At 41.7% G+C, this 19,447-nt stretch overlaps 1 protein-coding gene across 2 annotated transcripts in view; it reads left to right on the forward strand.

Annotated features, from left to right (window-relative positions):
• LOC124152449 overlaps window positions 1-19,447 on the forward strand; it is a 51,124-nt gene that overhangs the window by 18,697 nt on the left and 12,980 nt on the right. For both annotated transcript variants that reach the window (XM_046525386.2, XM_046525387.2), the window contains exons 3-9: window positions 12,336-12,464; window positions 13,760-13,824; window positions 15,239-15,383; window positions 16,033-16,154; window positions 17,319-17,513; window positions 17,853-17,945; window positions 18,550-18,717. In XM_046525386.2, coding sequence (XP_046381342.2) covers window positions 12,336-12,464; window positions 13,760-13,824; window positions 15,239-15,383; window positions 16,033-16,154; window positions 17,319-17,513; window positions 17,853-17,945; window positions 18,550-18,717 — 917 coding nt within the window. The remainder of the gene's footprint in view (window positions 1-12,335; window positions 12,465-13,759; window positions 13,825-15,238; window positions 15,384-16,032; window positions 16,155-17,318; window positions 17,514-17,852; window positions 17,946-18,549; window positions 18,718-19,447) is intronic.

Below are 19,447 nucleotides of genomic sequence, written 5' to 3' on the forward strand. Positions count from 1 at the left end.
AAACAGCTGTGTTTTCCTTCATGTTATTTAAAGAAGGGAAGTAACAGCCATCGGGTCGCTTCTTCCCGGCTCTTATTCTCTTAGCTGTGTCGTCTTTAAAGCTCTGAACAGATGTTATACTTCTAATATAGTATAATAACAATCACACTTTGAACACTTTCATAATATCTCTGATAGCTATTGTCAGAGTTGCCATAGCAATGATTAACGTTTTACTATTTCATACAATAACATTTCAGACTCTGTCAGAATTGGCTCCCGCCGTCCACATAACCACGTGTTGCCTTACAGAAGAATTGAAATACCTTTGTGCTCTTTCTTACAATTTTTTCACCCAATACCTGCGAACAAACAAAGATATTTCTTAATCAATATTCCGATATACAGAAACTGTTCCAAAATACAGGACTGTTCATATGCCACAGGTGTCCGATAAACCATTCTCATCCTCGATCAGGTCCCTACCATATATCCCTCGAGACCATATCGAGGATAGTTTTCACACCAGCGTCCTCTGAATGGCAATTTCGTAACAGTCCTTAAGTTTTTGTTCAAGGCTCCTCGTTCTTTTCATGATCGTGAAAGTCAACATTTATAACCAGTTCTCCCGTGGAGCTCTTTATTGTTGCATTTTATTACAAGGATAATATTATAATATTTCTGTCTGTGCCCGATTTAATGAGGCTGGGACGAGTCCAAATTTAGTACCCGGGTACCCACCACCCTATTACCCGACCCTAACCGGGTACCCGCTGTAGATATTTAGAGATAGGTACAAACTGTCCGATTTGGAAAAGTTTAACCGTAGCCCTGGCAAAATGTATTTAGATACGCGTGTAAAAGTTTACTGCATGAAGTTTAATCTTTATTCAAACATATAAAAGTAAGAAGGAATGGGTGCATTGTCAGAAAGAAATGGGAACATTAGTGACTTATAGTGTAACCATAGAGTTTTAGATGTTTTTTGTCATTAAACAATATCTCACGTGACTAACCACGGGTCCGGGTAGTCCTATGGGTACCCGGGTCCTACTCAGTACCCACCCGACCCGAGTACCCGAGTGTCCCGTCCTAGCCCTACTAGAGACGCATGCAACTGTGAAGATCTTCCAAGCATAAATCAGTTAGAAGTAAATCAAGGACAGTCGGTGCGCCCATTGACCTGGTTCAAACGTCGACAATCTAAATGCCGTCACCGGAGCTGCAAACCATTAGTGAGGGATCCCACTGAGGACTTGTGTATGTAAACAGGAATGTTTGTTCATCGTAAACCTTCCTAAGTATGCCTCCTTTTCATATTATACAACAAACACCCCTTCTCTGTCCGCCCGGCTCTCAAGTCATACATATATCTCTTTGAATATAAGGGTTGTGAAAGAAAAATTGAATTAGATTACCTTTGTAAATGAAGGCGATTTTGTTGCTTAGCTGTCGGTCACTGTGATTTAGAGTAGTGTTAGGTTGTTTTGTGAAACGGAGACATAACTAATGATGTGATAGGTTGTAAATATACTGATGGAGTAAAATGAAGAAACATATGAAAATATTAAAGTACAGACCAAGTATCCTGTCCCAGCGATTACATCCGTCACAAAATCCATGCAAAGGCAAGTCAAGTGTTCACCTAAACAAACATGTGATGATATGGTACAAGTCAGAGTATGTAATTTCATAAGACATAATTTTAGTCACTGATGCGTCAATTTTGGAAATGTTATCCACATGTCAACCAAAAGACTTTTTGATAGGCTGAAATGGGTGAGGATCTAAACGGGTCTCGTACAGTGGAGGCAGACATGGGGTGTAAATTATGTTATTATTTACTTTACATAATTGGTCGTGTTACATTATGCATGCGTATGAGGATATATAGTATATACTCCATATTTTGAAAACCAACTATTTCGTAGCGTTTCATTATTATTATTACTCCGGTCACTGGATCAGTCTGCACTCGATTTTCATTGTCAGCTCACTTGGGAGTATACAACCCAAGCTGCCTGGTTCAATGGATCAATGTGCACTCGATTTTCATTCTCAGCTCCCTCAGGAGTATACAAACCAGGCTGCCTGGATCAATGGATCGGTGTGTACTCGATTTTCATTCTCAGCTCCCTCGGGAGTATACAACCCAGGCTGCCTGTGATTCGCTAGGAGGTTAACAGTCACATTACTATCGGGTACCCATTCAATGATAACAGAACACATTACTACCGGGTACCCATTCAATGAACAGATTTCGAACAAAGTCACATGCTTACGAAAACGTCACAAGTGTTACATGTGCTTCAGAGTAGGGCAAGACCAAAGTCATAGAAACTCTCAGGGGTCAAGCTTCCGACAACGGGCACCCATCCAGCTACTCTACGTGACCAGCGTTGCTAAACTTCACCAGAAATGTGATATGTGCTCTGTACACAGGACCACCGCATAATCATAAAATTAAACTGTTCTTTTTCAGCAATATTGATATCGTGTACAGTCTTTCTAATCCACACAAACACGAACCAATAACCGGAAGTGCATGCACGTGGCCCTGATATAAATAACAGCAACAGCAATGTCACGCCACTCCATGAAAACAAGTACGTTGCATTGAAATAGGTCAAGGAGGACATAAAAGCGATCGCATCTATATCGTTTAACCCATTTCAACCCAAAAAACCTTCATTACCATAATCTCTGCCTTTCCTCGCGGTGTGGATCTAAACGAGAGCCCAGGGCTGGTGACAGATTAGGCCGGGTAGGGTTTGGCTTTACGTTAGGAAATACAACACGATGTCAAATGGGCTTTGTAAAGGTTTGAAACATATACTGACAGTTAACGTAGATTGATTTTTGTACCAGTTTGATATGATGTTTTTTTCTTCACCTGAAGCTATTGCGAGAACGGTGTTACTGGTAGTGGGGGCAGTAATAGATAGTTTCAGATCGTGGATATGGGACACACAGATAGCCATCTTAATGGTCAGGTTAACGTCCTCGACGGTGTCTTCGAATTTCCACGGTGGTTTTTCTAGACATTCTAGAATTGACCTACTTCAATACAATTTATATGATAATGAAGACGCACTTAAGATATCCTTTGAATATATCAGACTTTTATTGTTGAAAATATGTTTCGTAAATTATTCAAATGTAGGCTTTATGTACTCGGTTACATGCGGTGACTGACTGGTATTGTAGAATGCATGACGGCCTTTCGCGATCTTGGACCGACCAAAGAAATGACTAACGGGAATTCGACATTAGCCAATCAGAAAGCTGCTTTCTCGAGCTTTACGTAACTGTTTCCGAAATGGCGACTTCCATTCCAGACTATGCTTTAAAAATATTTTTGCAAAGATGTCGATTTAAAATTTGAAATCTGAACAAAAGCAAATTCTGGAATGTCTAAGAGATGGTCGAGATTGTATGGCAGTATTTCCCACGGACTGGGGCAAGTCTCTTCTGTTTCAACTGTTTGTCCCCTTGAAGCGAGAGACAGAAGATGACTAGCATTCGAAATCAGTCGCAACGCCCCTTGTTAACCTTTTCGGGGTAGCATGATTAGAAAACAAATTCGGACTTTCACTTTCGCGATCTCGTAAGCGACGCTCTGATTGGTCGGATGAAAGGTCGTTCTGGCGAGACCTATAATGGGATGTCCTCATCTCTGTGTTTTCCACATTTGATGCCTGCGAATGTGATAGTTGTCCTTTAAATGTTTATGTGTGCTTTCCATATCACTGAAAGTACGAACATAAAATTAACCCTAATATATATATTTCCCTGATAAATATTATTTCAAATTGATATCGGTTACGTATATATTCAAATGAAGACGTAGTTCGATGTTGAATATCTTACATTTGGACGTCAGACAAGGGGGCTGTTTTAGACCTATTTTATTAATATTAGAAACTATAATAAGTTTAAAGACGCCTTAATTCATATGACAACACATTCAAAGAAACAATAGATGGCATGGTCATTAAAACCATAGACACATAAACACCAGGTGTGTTTACTTTTGTCTTTCTTTCTAAATCTGTCTTTGCACTGTGATTGCAGTGTTTATCTGTGGGATCGTCGTGCACATTTCCAAGTGTGGTTATGTTTGGTGAACAAACACGCCCATATCCAGTCTGGGGTCTCTTAACCCAAGGTTAACTCCCGTGTTTGACATGCCTGTCGCTACAAGCTGCCAACACAATTAACTCAATACCTGTGTGTGAAGAGTCTGTACAGGAACGTCAGAATTTGAATATGAATTAGTTTTATAACTTCTCTCAAGTATTTGGTGGGAAGACGCCCGAAGTGTGTTGGTATGACCCTGTTCACACGTTGTAAATGTATGTCAGAATTATGTCTCATGCAATTTTGCAAACATGAGATTATTAAAGAAGGGCATAGCAGTATGAACAAAGATGCTGTACGTTATGCTCCGTCCCTATCCATGGCAAATTTGTAAATGGAAAAGGAATACAGTTCGTAACGACGTTGAATCACAGGACCATGTAACTAATAATAACAAAAAACTCGCAGACGAGGCCGAGTTTGTTTATAAGTATTATTAGTTACATTGTCCTGTGGTTGAATAAAGAATATCTATCTGTAGATTTTAATCTAATAACTACATAATTGATGTATTATCATATGTATTATTATGATTATGAGCACGATTGTGATTATGATTATTATTATGATTGTTTTTATTATGATTACTATTATGATTAATATTATTCCAGCCAAAGATTAGAGTCGATCCTAAACATTGTTTCATGGCAGTGAACGTAATTCCCAAGTATATGTACTTTCAATTATTGTATGAGCACAAATCCCTGTTATCTTTAAAGGGGGGAGCCTTTGCTCCCCGGCTTGTTCCAATTTGCACATGTACGTGGTAATTCCTGTTTTTTTAAGTCTGTCTTACAGACCCTGATACAAGTATATCTAATACAGCCCATGCAAGTCTATTATGTTTGGCAAGTCTAGATTTCTGCTGAAAATGAAGAGAGTCTCGGGGCTCCTTTTTATTTAATTTTTATTAAGATAATTTAACAACTATTGTTTTCTGTACGATATGTTTATTTCAGAGACCAGTTAGTCTACTGGTTTTTATGACATTGGTTTCATAGACATTGGGCGTGTATTAACGGTGTTTTCATTAACTGTTAGGCTGATACACATAACTGTGAAATTAACTGAGAAACAGTGACTTCAGAGACCTAATCAAATCTGCTATGCCAGCCATTTTGCCCGAGTATTGTACTCCTTTAACTCTGCGTATCTTAAACTTATGACACAAAGTTAGAACGATGACACACAACCTGATCTATCCAAGTTCTATTCATCGCAGACACGATGAGCATAGGATTACCATTGGTGAAGTGAGGTGAAATGGGGTTTAACGCCGCGTTCAAGAATAAGCACTTATATAGCGACGACCACGTGTGTGAACCCGTGAAGATCCGGGTTAGAATAGGTCTTCAGCAACCCATCCTTGCGTAAAAGGCGAATGCTTGTCGTAAGAGGCGACAAACGGGATCGGGTAATCAGGCTCGCTGACTTGGTTGATGCATGTCATCGTATCCAAATTGCGTAGATCGATGCTCATAATGTCAATCACTGGATTGTCAGACGTGTGGCGTTAAACAACAAGCAAAAAGCATATGTTGCTGTTTGTAGTGGTCGGAACTAATGCCGTTTGATAGTTCTAGCCCACTAAGATACCATGCCACAGTTTAACATGGATATCCTCTCAGACACAGCATACTCACTCCGAGACGACCAGTCTGTGTTCTATACCCTTAATGCCGAGCGGCAGGCAGGGTAACAACAACTACCATATTTTAACGTCTTTTTTGTATAAGTAGGGGATCGAACCCCAACCTTCCGGGCAGACGCTCCATTAGACCACGGTGGTCGGATCTCCAATGGAGTCGCATTCATGATTAGGATCACATGAATGTGTCCCAACATGGTGGCACATCTACGTCAGCACGTGTTCTCATCCCCTCCCGCCACCCCACAACAACCCCCTCCCCGGTCACTCTCCATGGACAGACAGACATAGGTCCCCCTAGCTTCCACTTTTTAGGCTCCCCTTAGAAGGACAGGTCCGTGGATACAGTGTGTGCAAACTGAAGTTAATTGTTTAAATATTGACTTCGTGTCTTGTCTATAACCTACTGAAAACACCCCTCTCTAGCAAGGCTCGCTCCCCACACGATGTCGTGCTCGTGAATTATAATTTGTGATAGATTGGACCGCATACTTTCTCTGTCGTCGTTAACCTATCCATTGCAACGACATTGTAAGGGGGCGTCTCAAAAACGTTTGTATATTGTATATGTTTTATTTTATTTAGTTTCATTTGATCAATGTGATTATTGCTACAAACTAATTGGCATCGTTAGTTTCATTTGAAACGAGTTGTGTAAAATAATATATCTAAATCATGGAGGTGCTGATACAAATGACGTAATTTTGAAAAGGGTTTTGAAACACCCTTTAATCAGCGTTTCACCCGGTATGGGTGTGCAGGGAAGGTCACCCCAGCGTCAAAACACATTGACATTATCCGGTAGTCTGTGCTGGGAGATTCTGGTCCTCAGGACAGGTGCCGGTTTCATGCACTATTTTACAAATATTATATACTTACTTGTATTGTAATTAATAACATGTATTTCCTGAAATTAAATAGTCTTAATAATTAAAAATTATATTGCCGACGTAGATTTTATCTATAAAAAGCATCGTCGTAACAATACCATTCTTAAAAGATCAAGGTTCGTATGCATAAATGAATCTTAGCATTAAGACTGCTGGGTGGGTGCTACCGGTAGAGCAGGACATGCTGACACTCTTCGCGAACACCTGGTGTCATCGCTGATCAACTCTATTTTACCTTTTACGCCCGATGGAATTTGTTTCGGCGGATAATCGAGACTGGTTATTCTCTGGCGTTGCATTCTATATGACTCGATTACACAGATTATGGGTGTATTAACACAAGGATTCGTTCGTATCGCAGGGTATAAGTAACGGTGGCAAGGACGGGGATTCCATAATCTGAACCTTTCTGTCAGACAGTTTGACAAGCTTGGACAAATCTGTTCACCTAGAAGCTTGAGTGATTTCAAGAACAATGTATATACTACTCAAATGAAGTTAAGGATCACCTGATTCTTTCATATTACAATAGTTAATCTCTCATGCCATGACAGATTAACATTACCATTATGAAAGAATCGGATGATCCTTAACTTCTTTTGAGTAGTATATTAACCTCTTGTAACTATGTAGTACAGATCAGATCTGTGCAGAACAATAGTGCATCTAAGTTGATAGCATCATCTATTGATAATAAGTATTGCGTGCAACTAAATTCGTGTTTATCTTATATCGACAATAATCTGTTTTGGGATCATTAATTGTCAGTTCTCTAAGCCTCACTGGTCATGCAGAGCATCAGCCCCAGCCACAAGACGGGATATGTTCTCATGACGCAAAATGTCCCTTCAGGTAATTACTGTGAATCGATTACTTAACAATCGACTGGCTTAACGCTTTTAAGATCCTTGTCTTCTATCGCGAATTGCCAAGGCGTGTGTGGAAACATTAAAGTACTGTTTCCATAGCAACAGCACGGATATGGTCTTCCGAAATGGTTCTCAATTTTGTGATTTCATGATTTATTAAAAGCCAAATTGCGTGAAATTAAAAATCCTATATGACTTGAGTAAAGGCGACCTTGGAATCTAGGTCAATGTTCTCAAAGAACTGAGATTGATTTCTTTGAATCAGGTGAACAGGTACAGCCAAGACTTTTCAGGAGATTAGGAGATAATTATGAAAGTGAACTGTACATACATCAGACCCGTGAAGATCCGGGGTGGAATAGGTCTTTAGCAACCCATGCTTGTCGTAAATGACGACTTTGCTCGTCTTAAGAGGCGACTAACGGGATCAGGTGGTCAGGCTCTCTGACTTGATTGATGCATGTCATCGCATCATTTCGTGGATGGATGCTCATGATGTCAATCACTGGCTTGTTTGGTCCAGACTCGCTGAGATACAGACCGCCGTCATATAGTTGGAATATTGATGAGTTAAACAACAATCAAACAAACATGAACTGATACTATCCATTTACATATTTTGATATTGTTGTGAAACTTTATTTACAAATCACATCTAGAAATTCAGAAACAACTGGATAATTATTGAGGTAGGGGAATGTATGAGTAAGTAGGAGACTGTGTGAGCGTCTTCTGGGATGTATTGTGATATAGTCACGTAGAATTGGGAGAGGTCGATTGTGGGTTCACGGAGGGAGTACTACCACATACCAATGCTTCCAGAGTGTCATCGGTCGCCCATTGCAATATTACCCAGCAGTATAGATCGTCGAAAGCTGTGTCTACAGTGTACATTTCAGAAGCATTGCACTTAAACTTTCCCGAGACCTGTATTGTACTGTGCAAACGACAATACTGTATTAGGCGCGGTAGGGTAGCCTAGTGGTTTAGGCGTTCGCTTGTCACGCCGAAGACCCGGGTTCGATTCCCGACATGTGTACAATGTGTGAAGCCCATTTCTGGTGTCCCTCGCCGTGATATTGCTGGAATATTGCTAAAAGCGGCGTAAAGCCATACTCATTCACTCACGCAATACGTATACTGTATTATACTGTATTATGTAATATACCATCGGAGACAGAGCTGAATTAAAAAAACGTTTCTAACTGTGATTGAGTATGTTTGGTGGTGCGCCCTTTTGTACATATTCCGACCGCATCCGTGCTAAGGTGGATAGAGCGTCTGCCCGGAGAGTGGACGGTCGGTGGTTCGATCTAATAGCCGCATTTTACAAAAAAGACCTACAGAGATGGTGGCGCCGATGACGCCAACATAGCAAGATGATGGGAATTATTAAGCAGCGTTTGGTGTGAGCGCTTGATGTCTACCTTTTACACATATGTTGTCTCCTCAGGTATTTTAATGCAAACTTTTTATCATACAATGAATATATGTATGTAGTCGTACCTACTTTGACATAAACAGTTTTACACATACACTGTATACAGATTGCCCCCCCCCCCCCCCCTCTCCTTACACACGCACGCGCGCATCCACACAATGTGGGAAATATAGATTTCTGTGATTTATGTAGTTGCTCTCCGTTCATGATATAGCTTCAACACTACCATAGTCCCGACGCACGCTTCCTCTCACCCAGATAATTCCAAATCAAATATGGCCGCCGGTGTCGTCTGACATTTTCCAGGTTGAGCAGGTGATGAGCATTGATTGGGGAGGTATCGATTCGTCCTCTTTTAGTAGAGAGCGTCGCGTAAGCACAGAAATAGTGGTACTGTCGACTGGCAACAAGGCAGGGAAATACTTTGTTCTTCACGGGAGGGGTACGATCAGGCTTCAAAGAAAGGACCTCCTTACAAAACGTTGTGCATTGTGGGTAGGCATATTGAGATTACGCGTGATTATACGAGAGTGTGTGGAAATAATGGTGTTCTCGCTTAGATGGAATGATAACCCTTTGATGTTTGGCAATTGTTCTGGGTCTGTGAAGGCCTCGGATTAACTTCTGTGACTCCAAAACGGAGGTAGGTTGTAGTTTTAGTCAATAAGGCCAGGCGTCATTGTGGACAGTTGATGTACACGAACGTTGCGTTACACATACATAAGTTCAAACCGAGATTGTCATCACCATCCAAGCTAATATCATTTGGGAGTTTTCACGACAGGGAACACAATAAATGAGCCTCGGTCACTGCACCACCGGGGGCACGGGACGCCGCGATTCGGTGTGCAGAGTTGCGTCCCTTGGGCACGCCAGAAACCTATGATTGTGGGTTCGAACCCGGTTCGCCCCAATTATGTTTCTAGGTTTGTCAGCACCATACCCGTGCTCGTGGGTTTCACCGAAGTGGTAAACGTCTGAGACCTGCATCACTTCGGGCTTTCCTCCTACATTAAGCGGCGTTAAACCCAACTCGCGCACACACACACACACACACACACACACACACACACACACACACACACACACACACACACTGCACCACTACTGAAAATCGATCCCCGTCTCCTGCGTTACTAGCGAACGCTTTAACCAACATGCCACTCTATAGCCCAAACACCAAATGATGCCAGGAAAACGTAATATTTTCACATACATAAATCATTCAAAGCAGTACATTCTTTATCATATTTTTTCAAAAGGTCGTGATCTAAAAGGTGTAGGGTGTATGGTTTTGGAAGCTTTATTTAACTCCAGTAGGTTGTAATTACATAGTGTTTGCTTTATGTGACGTTCTGCCTGTGACATAAGACGCGAAGCGTTCTTTTACCTGGGTGCCATCAAGCTATCTAACGGGTAATTAACAGGTAAATGTGTACCCTGCATGCCCTCGGCGTTTGGGTAATCGCCCCATTTACCTGCAAGGTTTTGTTGAAGCGGGTTCAGCTGGGTGCTTGAGTTCCCCGTCAATGGCGCTGAGAGAAGAGATCACTCATAAAGTGCTCCACAATAGCACACCTTCGATAAATACGCAAATAAACTTTGGAATTTTGTTGTGGTAATGGCCCTTATAGGGATTACGTTGAGTTTAAGTATACGAATTTTGTACATACTTTCTACAGGAGAAGGGACCTTTCTCGTAAAATTAGTTTCCATGGCAAACATGTTCTGTATTAACGGATTTGGAGTCAGATGAGCTGTCACTACCAACGCACGTGCATGTACACGCTGAAGCAGGGGATTATATTGGCTTCTTATGAGGTATGAACGCTATTTTGTGATAATAAATTATACGACACGTGCCATGTTTATGCATGATATTATTTTTGATGGATCAGATTATTTATTGTTAATATATTGATTGGAAGCGGTGGATATAAATTGTGAAAACATTATCATCTGTTCAGGCCGTGTATGCAATAAATCCATTATCGAAGTCATTGATTCGATTTTGCGTGAAATTATTAGGTCTTTTCTGATTTAGTGATGGTCTTTTAAGGAAATGTTTGATTTATATTACCAAAGTGTATTAAATGAATATTAGAATAATAGAGCGCGGTTTTCGCACATTGGTTGATTGTATAACAATTATCGACACCGTCTAGAGACCTATTAAATCCGTAATCACTATGGTTTTAAGTGAGTGATTTAGTGAGTGGTTTTACGACGCTTTTAGCAATTATCCAGCAACATCACGGCGGAAATAGGCTTCGCACATTGTACCAATGTCGGGAATCGAACCCGGGTCTTCGATGTGACGAGCGAACGCTTTACCCATTAGACTACTATGAGTTTAAGAGGATAAAGTGTGTAAATATAAATATGATGAAAACGTAAAAAATATGAATAAAGTGAACTAATTGTAAATCTTGCTTTGAAAACGATCACAATACATACAGAAAGGAGACGCTGTGACTTATAATTAAGCCCTATCATCTGACAGTGAGCGTGAGTTATCAGAACAATGTGTGTTTTCGCCGCTATGATCCTGTTCACGTCATTGTCTAGACGCTGTCTACTCCGCTGTCTACCCCACTGTGATGATATACTAACTACTATCGTCACTAGGCAATAAATTACATTTACAGGTAAATGGCTCATTAACAAATAGGTTATTAGGCAGGTGAAATATAGAAACGACTTTACGGTAGGTATGTTGGTATAACCTATGACCTCGAGATCTGTGTTGTTTGTCAACATCGTGGGGAGGATGTGGTTGAGGGTAGTTGTGCCGCAAGACCGCCAGGTAGCGCTCTATTTCTTATATACTCAAGGCTAAAGTAACTGTGACTTTGTAGATTGATAGTTAATTGGTATTTGATGATATTGACCATGTGCTCAATTAATAACTGTACAAGACAAAGCTCCGTCATGTCAGCCATGGTAACTTTTGTGCCGTTTTGAAGGGCATTGGGGTGAAAAAAGGTCACATCCCAAAGAGTTTTTTTTGTTTCAAATGCTGTATATTTCTAATGGGGAATGTTAAAACCAACATTTCGCCATTATTTGTGCAATGAACACAAACTTTGCAAGGGAGAATTTTAAATAGTTTGAGTTTAATTTAAGAACACAATTGAGAAAGTCTTCAATTGTCTCACTCACATAACTATGGTAAGAGGTATGCCATTTGAAGCAGATACATTAATGTTATCATTTTCAGATATCTTTTTATAATGTTTTAAACCTGAATTACCTCAGTTTATTTGTTTTCTGTTATATTAACATATTTATTTATTTGTTTTGATGAAGACGTTATTGACATCTTGTTGAAGTATTCGTCGTGATTTACATCTGCACGTTTTCTTCAGAACGATCACCAGTACCAGGCGCTGAGACTGACCGCTCGCTGACCAGGTCGGAGGTGTTGGTCAACCTATACCGGTGTCTGTCCTTTCTCGCTGACCGGCAGGTGGACACCGCTGGACTAGACGCTGAAGGTAAGATGTAGTGATAGGTTTGTTTGTTTGTTTGTTGTTTAACGCCGCAATATTCCAGCTATAAGACGGCGGTCTGTAAATAATCTACTCTGGACCAGACAATCCAGTGATCGACATCTTGAGCATCGATCCACGCAATTGGGATACGATGACATGCGTCAACCAAGTCAGCTAGCCTGACCACCCGATGCCGTTAGTCGCCTCTTACGACAAACATGGTCGCCTTTTACGGCAAGCATGGGTTGCGGAAGACCTATTCTACCCCGGATCCTCACGGGTGATATATAGGTACACGTACCTAAAGAACAGAGATTATGCAAGGGCCGTAATGTTACCTATGCAGGACCGTCTCCGTGGTCTAGTGGTAGAGCGTTTGCCCGGAGAGCGGAAGGTCGGGTGTTCGATCCCCGGCCCAATACCAAAAGACGTTTAAAAATGGTACTTGTTTTTATCCTGCCTGGCGATTGGCTTTTAGGGGCTAAAACAAATACAGGTCGACTCGGAGTCAATATACTGTGTCTATTTTGGGTATTCATGTATCCAAGTGTTCTTCAAATGTAACAGACATGTGGAGGACATTTCCATATTTACCCATAAGTGACAAAAATGATGTCCGATGCAATTCCCAATTTTGACTTGTACCATATGTTCTCGTGTTTTTTCAGGTCATAAATTGACTTGCCTTTGCATGTGTTTGTGACGGGTGCCACCGGAGAGGCAGGATACGCTGACCTTTTCGCGAACACCTGGTATCATGACTATTTGAAAGTGATTCATAAACACATGGTCATAATATAGTCGGAATCGGACAATCGCACCCCTACCATTCGACGGCGACCTGTAAACCAACCAGACAATGAATCAGAAACTCATGCGTTTCTGTGTACTTTTTTCGCAAATTAAACTGACAAATAATGCTTTAACTGTATACTGTTCAAAGCGGCTTAAAACCCGCGGAGATTTGGATTCGAGTTGTTAGTGAGTTAGTTTCATCCCCACTTTGTATACAGTATTTCGTTTTTATCACGGCGTGTGGGAGGAAAGCCTGAAGTAATGCAGGTCTTAGACGTTTACCACTTTGATGAAACCCACGAGCACGGGTATGGTGCTGACAAAACTAGAAACATAATCAGGGCGAACCGGGATTCGAACTCACGATCATAGGTTTCTGGTGTCCCCAAGGGACACAACTCTGCTCAGCAAACAATTGCTCCTTAGATGATTGGACCACCAGTGCCCCCCTGTTCAATGGACATACACACTTTGTCATTTACAGATATCTTTTTGTGTTTCAGATTTAGCAAATGGGGACTTAAGATCGACGCTTGTGTTACTGGGTAACATTAGAAAGAATTATGATGTGAGTTCACGGTTGCAAATAGACCCATTTCAATAATTGAAGCTTGAAAGTGGCAGGTTTCAATAATCATGTATGTAAGGAAAATAAATAAATAAAACGTTATGCTTTTCAAAATGCGTTTCCTTGGAGTTACAAATACAGGAACGTCTTCCCCCAAGAGTATACATGGCTAATGGTGGCATATGTTATCATATGTACTCTGGTAATGGGAGATAGAAACGAATTCGAAGTTATGTTGATGCTATTCGCCAAAAAATGGCAAACTACCTTTTCATCATTCGAGAACACTTTTATCATAAGCATTTTTACTAAAAATACAATGAAACAAACTTCTCAAAGGTTATGATGCATTGGGATGTGTAGATATACTTAGTGTCATTATTAAAGGGTCACCTTTGTATTTAGGGTGTCAAACATGAATACATGCCAACAAGTGAGTGAGTGAGTGAGTGAGTGAGTGAGTGAGTTTGGTTTAACGCCGCTTTTAACAGTATTCCAGTTATATCACGGCGTGTCAGCTTAATGTTGGAGGAAAGCCCGAAGTGATGCAGGTCTCAGACGTTTACCGGTTCGGTGAAACCCACGAACACGGGTATGGTGCTGACAAACCTAGAAACATAACCGGGGCGAGCCGGGATTCGAACCCACAATCATAGGTTTCTGGCGTGCCCAAGGGACGCAACTCTGCACAGCCAATCGCGGCGCCTTAGACGACTGGGGCTCCCGTGCCCCCTATGCCAACAAGCCTCAAGGTCTGAGTGTGTTGACAATGTGAATAACAGTTGGAGAACATGCCGGTGTCACACTGATTGGATGATTTTATGAAACTGGAAAAATGGACAACGTCTATTAAAAACAATGAAAAGAGAAAGATTGAAGGTGATGGAAAAGGCTACCCAAAACACACGCCTGAACGCAACCAGTCGCATAGAAAATGCACGTTCTTTCCATAAGTAACAGTCATTGTGGGTGAAAATGGTTCATTCCAGATGCAACTGAACTGCACTCTTGGAAGTTGGAAATGCGACGTTTTTGAATATTTGTATCTCATATAATCGGCGTGATCCATCAATAATGAAGAATATTATTTAAGGGATTCTACAACATATCAATTACAGTATACTACGGATATAACGAACTCAAAGGGAGCTCTGATTCTAGTACGTTATAACCGTAGTTCGTAATTAGCATGTAAACAGTATATATACAGCAAATTACCCGGACCAAAAAAGATAGTTCGTTATATCCGCAGTTCGTTATAAGCGTGTTCGTTATGAACGTAGATTTACTGTACGTATTTGTTCATCCGATTTTTGCCTAAATTAGGATGTCACTGTAGGAACACTCAGCCGAGCAATTATCCCTGTATAGTAATACGGTGTTTAATTATAGTTATATATGTGTATTCTTCCAGAGTGGGTACGGGACCCGATCCGAGGGAGACGGAGGGTTGAGTTCCCCGAATCAGGAGTCTGACAACGCCCCCTGGCTCAACATGCCGGGGAGGCTGACAGTCGAGGGGGGACAGAGTCGAGGGCCACCCCCACCCATCAAAAAAGGTAAGAAGGGACATTTAGTTTATGAAATGTTTTTTTTGTGGACAGCTGGTATGGACTTTATCATGTGCTGATAATACTGAACCGTAAAGGAAACGTCACTTCATGAAACTAAAGTTTCTTATTGAAATATAAATACCAGGCTATATGACGACTGCATATAACCAGACTGCACGAATGGTTTCAATGCTTTTAATGTCCACGTGAGAACCATCCACAGATTACAGCCAAGATACCAGGTCACCAACAGCATACAGTCGTTGTTAAGCATCGTTTCACCGATTCTTCGTAAGTCTTGGCACGGCGCTAGTATCGATACAAGAATGTTGGATCCACGTATTGGGGTGTCGTTTATCAGAAAAGGTACAAGGAAACGCAAGTGAATTTTGATTTTCATGGAAAGCATTCGGGACTTTGCACCATGGTCGTTTGTTAAGCTGCGTTTTGGCTACCCATTATATCTATAGTTGTGTCACTTGTTTGCCGTTAACATCAAATTTGAATACAGGTTAATGTCAAAAACGAGAAACATAAAAAAATGCACTGATATTTAAATGGGGAAACTTTCATGAAGTATTTTCATGAAGTGACGTTTCTTTTGCGGTTCAGTATACTTTCATTTTCAGATTGATAAACTTCACTACTATTTCAGACAAGCCCCTCCCCCCACAGCGGAGGTCAGCGTTCGGCGCCCCCGTCCCTGCAGCAGGCATCCCGGGGATGATAGGAAGAGAGGAGGGAGAGCCACGCCCGGTCACAGCTCACAATATAGTTGTAAGTTTCAGAACTAAACATATCAATTGTTTCATAGGCATTTCTTATAAGTTGACGGATGACAAACAAGACTGACAACGGTATAAGGATCTATACCGCTATCTCTACCACAGCATCGTCATGAAATCGTAATCCATAAACTAAACTGTTTGTCTACTTTGAAATATGTCAAGTGCGAAATTCGCAATAACTTGAAGCGATCGTAAAATCTCTAACATCTCAATGTGTTGGTTCAGACCACCGTTTTAGAATTTTTTTTCAAAAATGTCTGTCAGTGTTCAATCTGATTGACGAATTATCGCCCCGTCATATCACGATAAGCATATACGCTATTTATCATTGACGTATTTATTCAATCATTTTTCGCTGTTTTGCCAGATGTATAATTTTATTGGTCATATTTATTAATAATATAATACGTTTGTTTCCGCAATCAAAACGTATAGCTTTAGGATCATGATTGGTACGTTCTCTCACTATAAAGACAGACCGCCTCCGTGGTCTAGTGGTAGAGCGTCCGCCCGGAGTGCGGAAGGTCCGGGGTTCGAACCCCTGGCCGCGTCATACCAAAAGACGTTAAAAGATGGTACTTGTTGTTACCCTGTCTGGCGCTCGGCATTAAGGGGCTAAAACATGGACTGGTCGGCTCGGAGTCAGTATACTGTGTCTGAGTGGGGTATTCATTTTTAACTGCGGCATGGTATCTCAGTGAGCTAGCACTATAAATCGGCATCAGTCCGGACTTGTACAAGCAGCCACACAAACACACACACGTACATGCACGTCGCTATATAAGTGCAATAATCTTGGACGCGACGTTAAACCCCATTTCACCTCACCTCACTATAAAGACACGAATTTGGTTCCCAAAACTTGTGAAACTCATTATTCATTTTCAGGGATAATTGGTTATATTGTTTTAAATTAACCCTTTTAATGTAGATAAGAGATCGAATATAACCTGGAGCTTAAAGTGGAGCCTTGCGATAGAGAGTTCTCTGATTAGGCAAAGATAGCGTCGAGACAAACATACTTCGAGATAACGACATTGTTTAAGTAGGTTACAGTTTGAGAATCATACTATCTCCTCACACTATAACGTGGAGCAAGTAGCTCGATAATACTGAACAGATGTAAGACACTGCCGCACTATGACTCTTTCAGTCGACGACGGAGTTGAGCAGCAATGGCGTGTCACAGTTCGGTGTGGAGGAGAGGCGCCAATTCATGTCTGGCAACCCCTTCCTCCCCACATCTAGGGGGCAGGGACATGCCAACTGGGAGGGGGGTCGTGTGGGGCAGGACAGGCCCCCTCAAGCCGTCAGCGCGTGGAGCTCGGGTGGCCAATACAATGCACAGGTAGGCTTGTGACGTGAAGGAGCGGTGCTTTTATTGAATAGTGACATCGCATCGTAGAGATTGTACTTCCGCTTCTTTTAATTTCTTTTCACATTACATGAATACATAACCCTAAACATTGAAAGATAGAATGATGAAAAATGAATACTATAGCGCCTAAATTAGATATAGTGATTCTTAGTGCAATAGTCGTTGTCATAATCATCATCATCATCATCATCATCATCATCATCATCATCATCATTCTTCATCATCATTCTTCATCATCATTATTCTTCATCATCATCATCACTGTTGTTATAAACATTAGAATTATCTGATTAAATCTTGTTATTGCAGCCCCCAAGTCACTTTACCCCTCCCGTCAGTGTGGAGGATAGATTGAAAAATCTGATAGACAACAAACCTCATGCCGCTAGACCCGCTCCTCATGTACGTAATGTTTCTTTAATTAGACCCGTCTTAAGTTACATTTCATGAAAATATAATTTCAGGTCTATGTTGTGATCTTTTAATCTATATGTTTTATTCTAATAGTACTTGTGAATCCCCTTTTCGGATCATTTTGACAAGTTGCGCAGTTCCGTTGATGCCTAGGAGTGGTTTTGATGAATGGTGTCAGTCATGTCAGTCCGTTGAATACAGATTCAGTGGATGCGTGAAGACCTGGGTTAGAATAGGTCTTCAGCAACCCATGCTTGCCGTAAAAGGAGGCTATGTTTGTCGTTAGAGGCAACTAACGGCATCGGGTGGTCAGGCTCGCTCACTTGGTTGATGCATGTCATCGTATCCCAATTGGGTAGATCGATGCTTATGTCAATCACTGGATTGTCTGGTCCAGACTCGATTGTTTATAGACCGCCGTCTTAAAGATGGAATATTGCTGAGTGCGGCGTCAAACAAACAAACAAATTCAATGAGCATCGATATCTTACTTCACGTATGAGGATGCATTACTTATTTATGAAGTGCCACTTCACATATCCACAGTCCCACTACTGGAGGACGAAGATCACTGTGTTATTTTCCTCCACAGCATGAAGAGGGTGAGTTGCTAGTGCCTCCTGCCCCCTCGCCCCGGGGATATGACGAGACCGTCAACAGCGGGTACTACCGGGGATCCTACCCTGGGCCGGGGCCCCAAACCCCAGGCTACAGCCACCCTGGTCAGGGCAGGCTCCATGGTCACAGTGTGGGTTATGTGGTCAGTATATTATATGATGTCTCAAACCGAACCTTCTTACCTTAAACAACTCCATAACATGAATCTCAATCCGGAAGTTAGGAGTGAGTGAGTGAGTTGGGTTTAACGCCGCTTTTAACATTATTCCAGTTATATCACGGCGTGTCAGCTTAATGTGGGAGGAAAGCCCGTAGTGATGCAGGTCTAAGACGTTTACCACTTCGGGGAAACCCACGAGCACGGGTATGGTGCTGACAAACCTACAAACATAACCGGGATTCGAACCCACAATCATAGGTTTCTGGCGTGCCCAAGGGACGCAACTCTGCACAGCCAATCGCGGCGCCTTAGACGACTGGGCCACTCGTGCCCCCCTCAATCCGGAAGTTAGGAGTGAGTGAGTATGGTTTTACGCCGCTTTTAGCAATAGTCCAGCAATATCACGGCGGGGGACCCCAGAAAATGGGCTTCACACATTGTACCCATGTGGGTAATCGAACCCGGATTTTCGGCGTGACGAGCGAACGCTTTAACCAGTAGGCTACCTCACCGCCCTCGGAACTTAAGAGTATGTGCCCGGAGTACGGAAGGTACGGGGTTCGAACTCCCAGCCGCGTCACACCAAAATACGTTTAAAGATGGCACTTGTTGTTACCCTGCTTAGGGATCCGCATTAAGGGGCTAAAACAAGGACTGGTCGGCTCGGACTCAGTGCACTGTTTCTGAGTGGGGAACCCATTTTAAAATACGG

The sequence above is a fragment of the Haliotis rufescens genome, unplaced genomic scaffold (assembly GCF_023055435.1).
Source record: "Haliotis rufescens isolate VD_foot unplaced genomic scaffold, xgHalRufe1.0.p SCAF_74, whole genome shotgun sequence".
Taxonomy (NCBI): domain Eukaryota; kingdom Metazoa; phylum Mollusca; class Gastropoda; order Lepetellida; family Haliotidae; genus Haliotis; species Haliotis rufescens.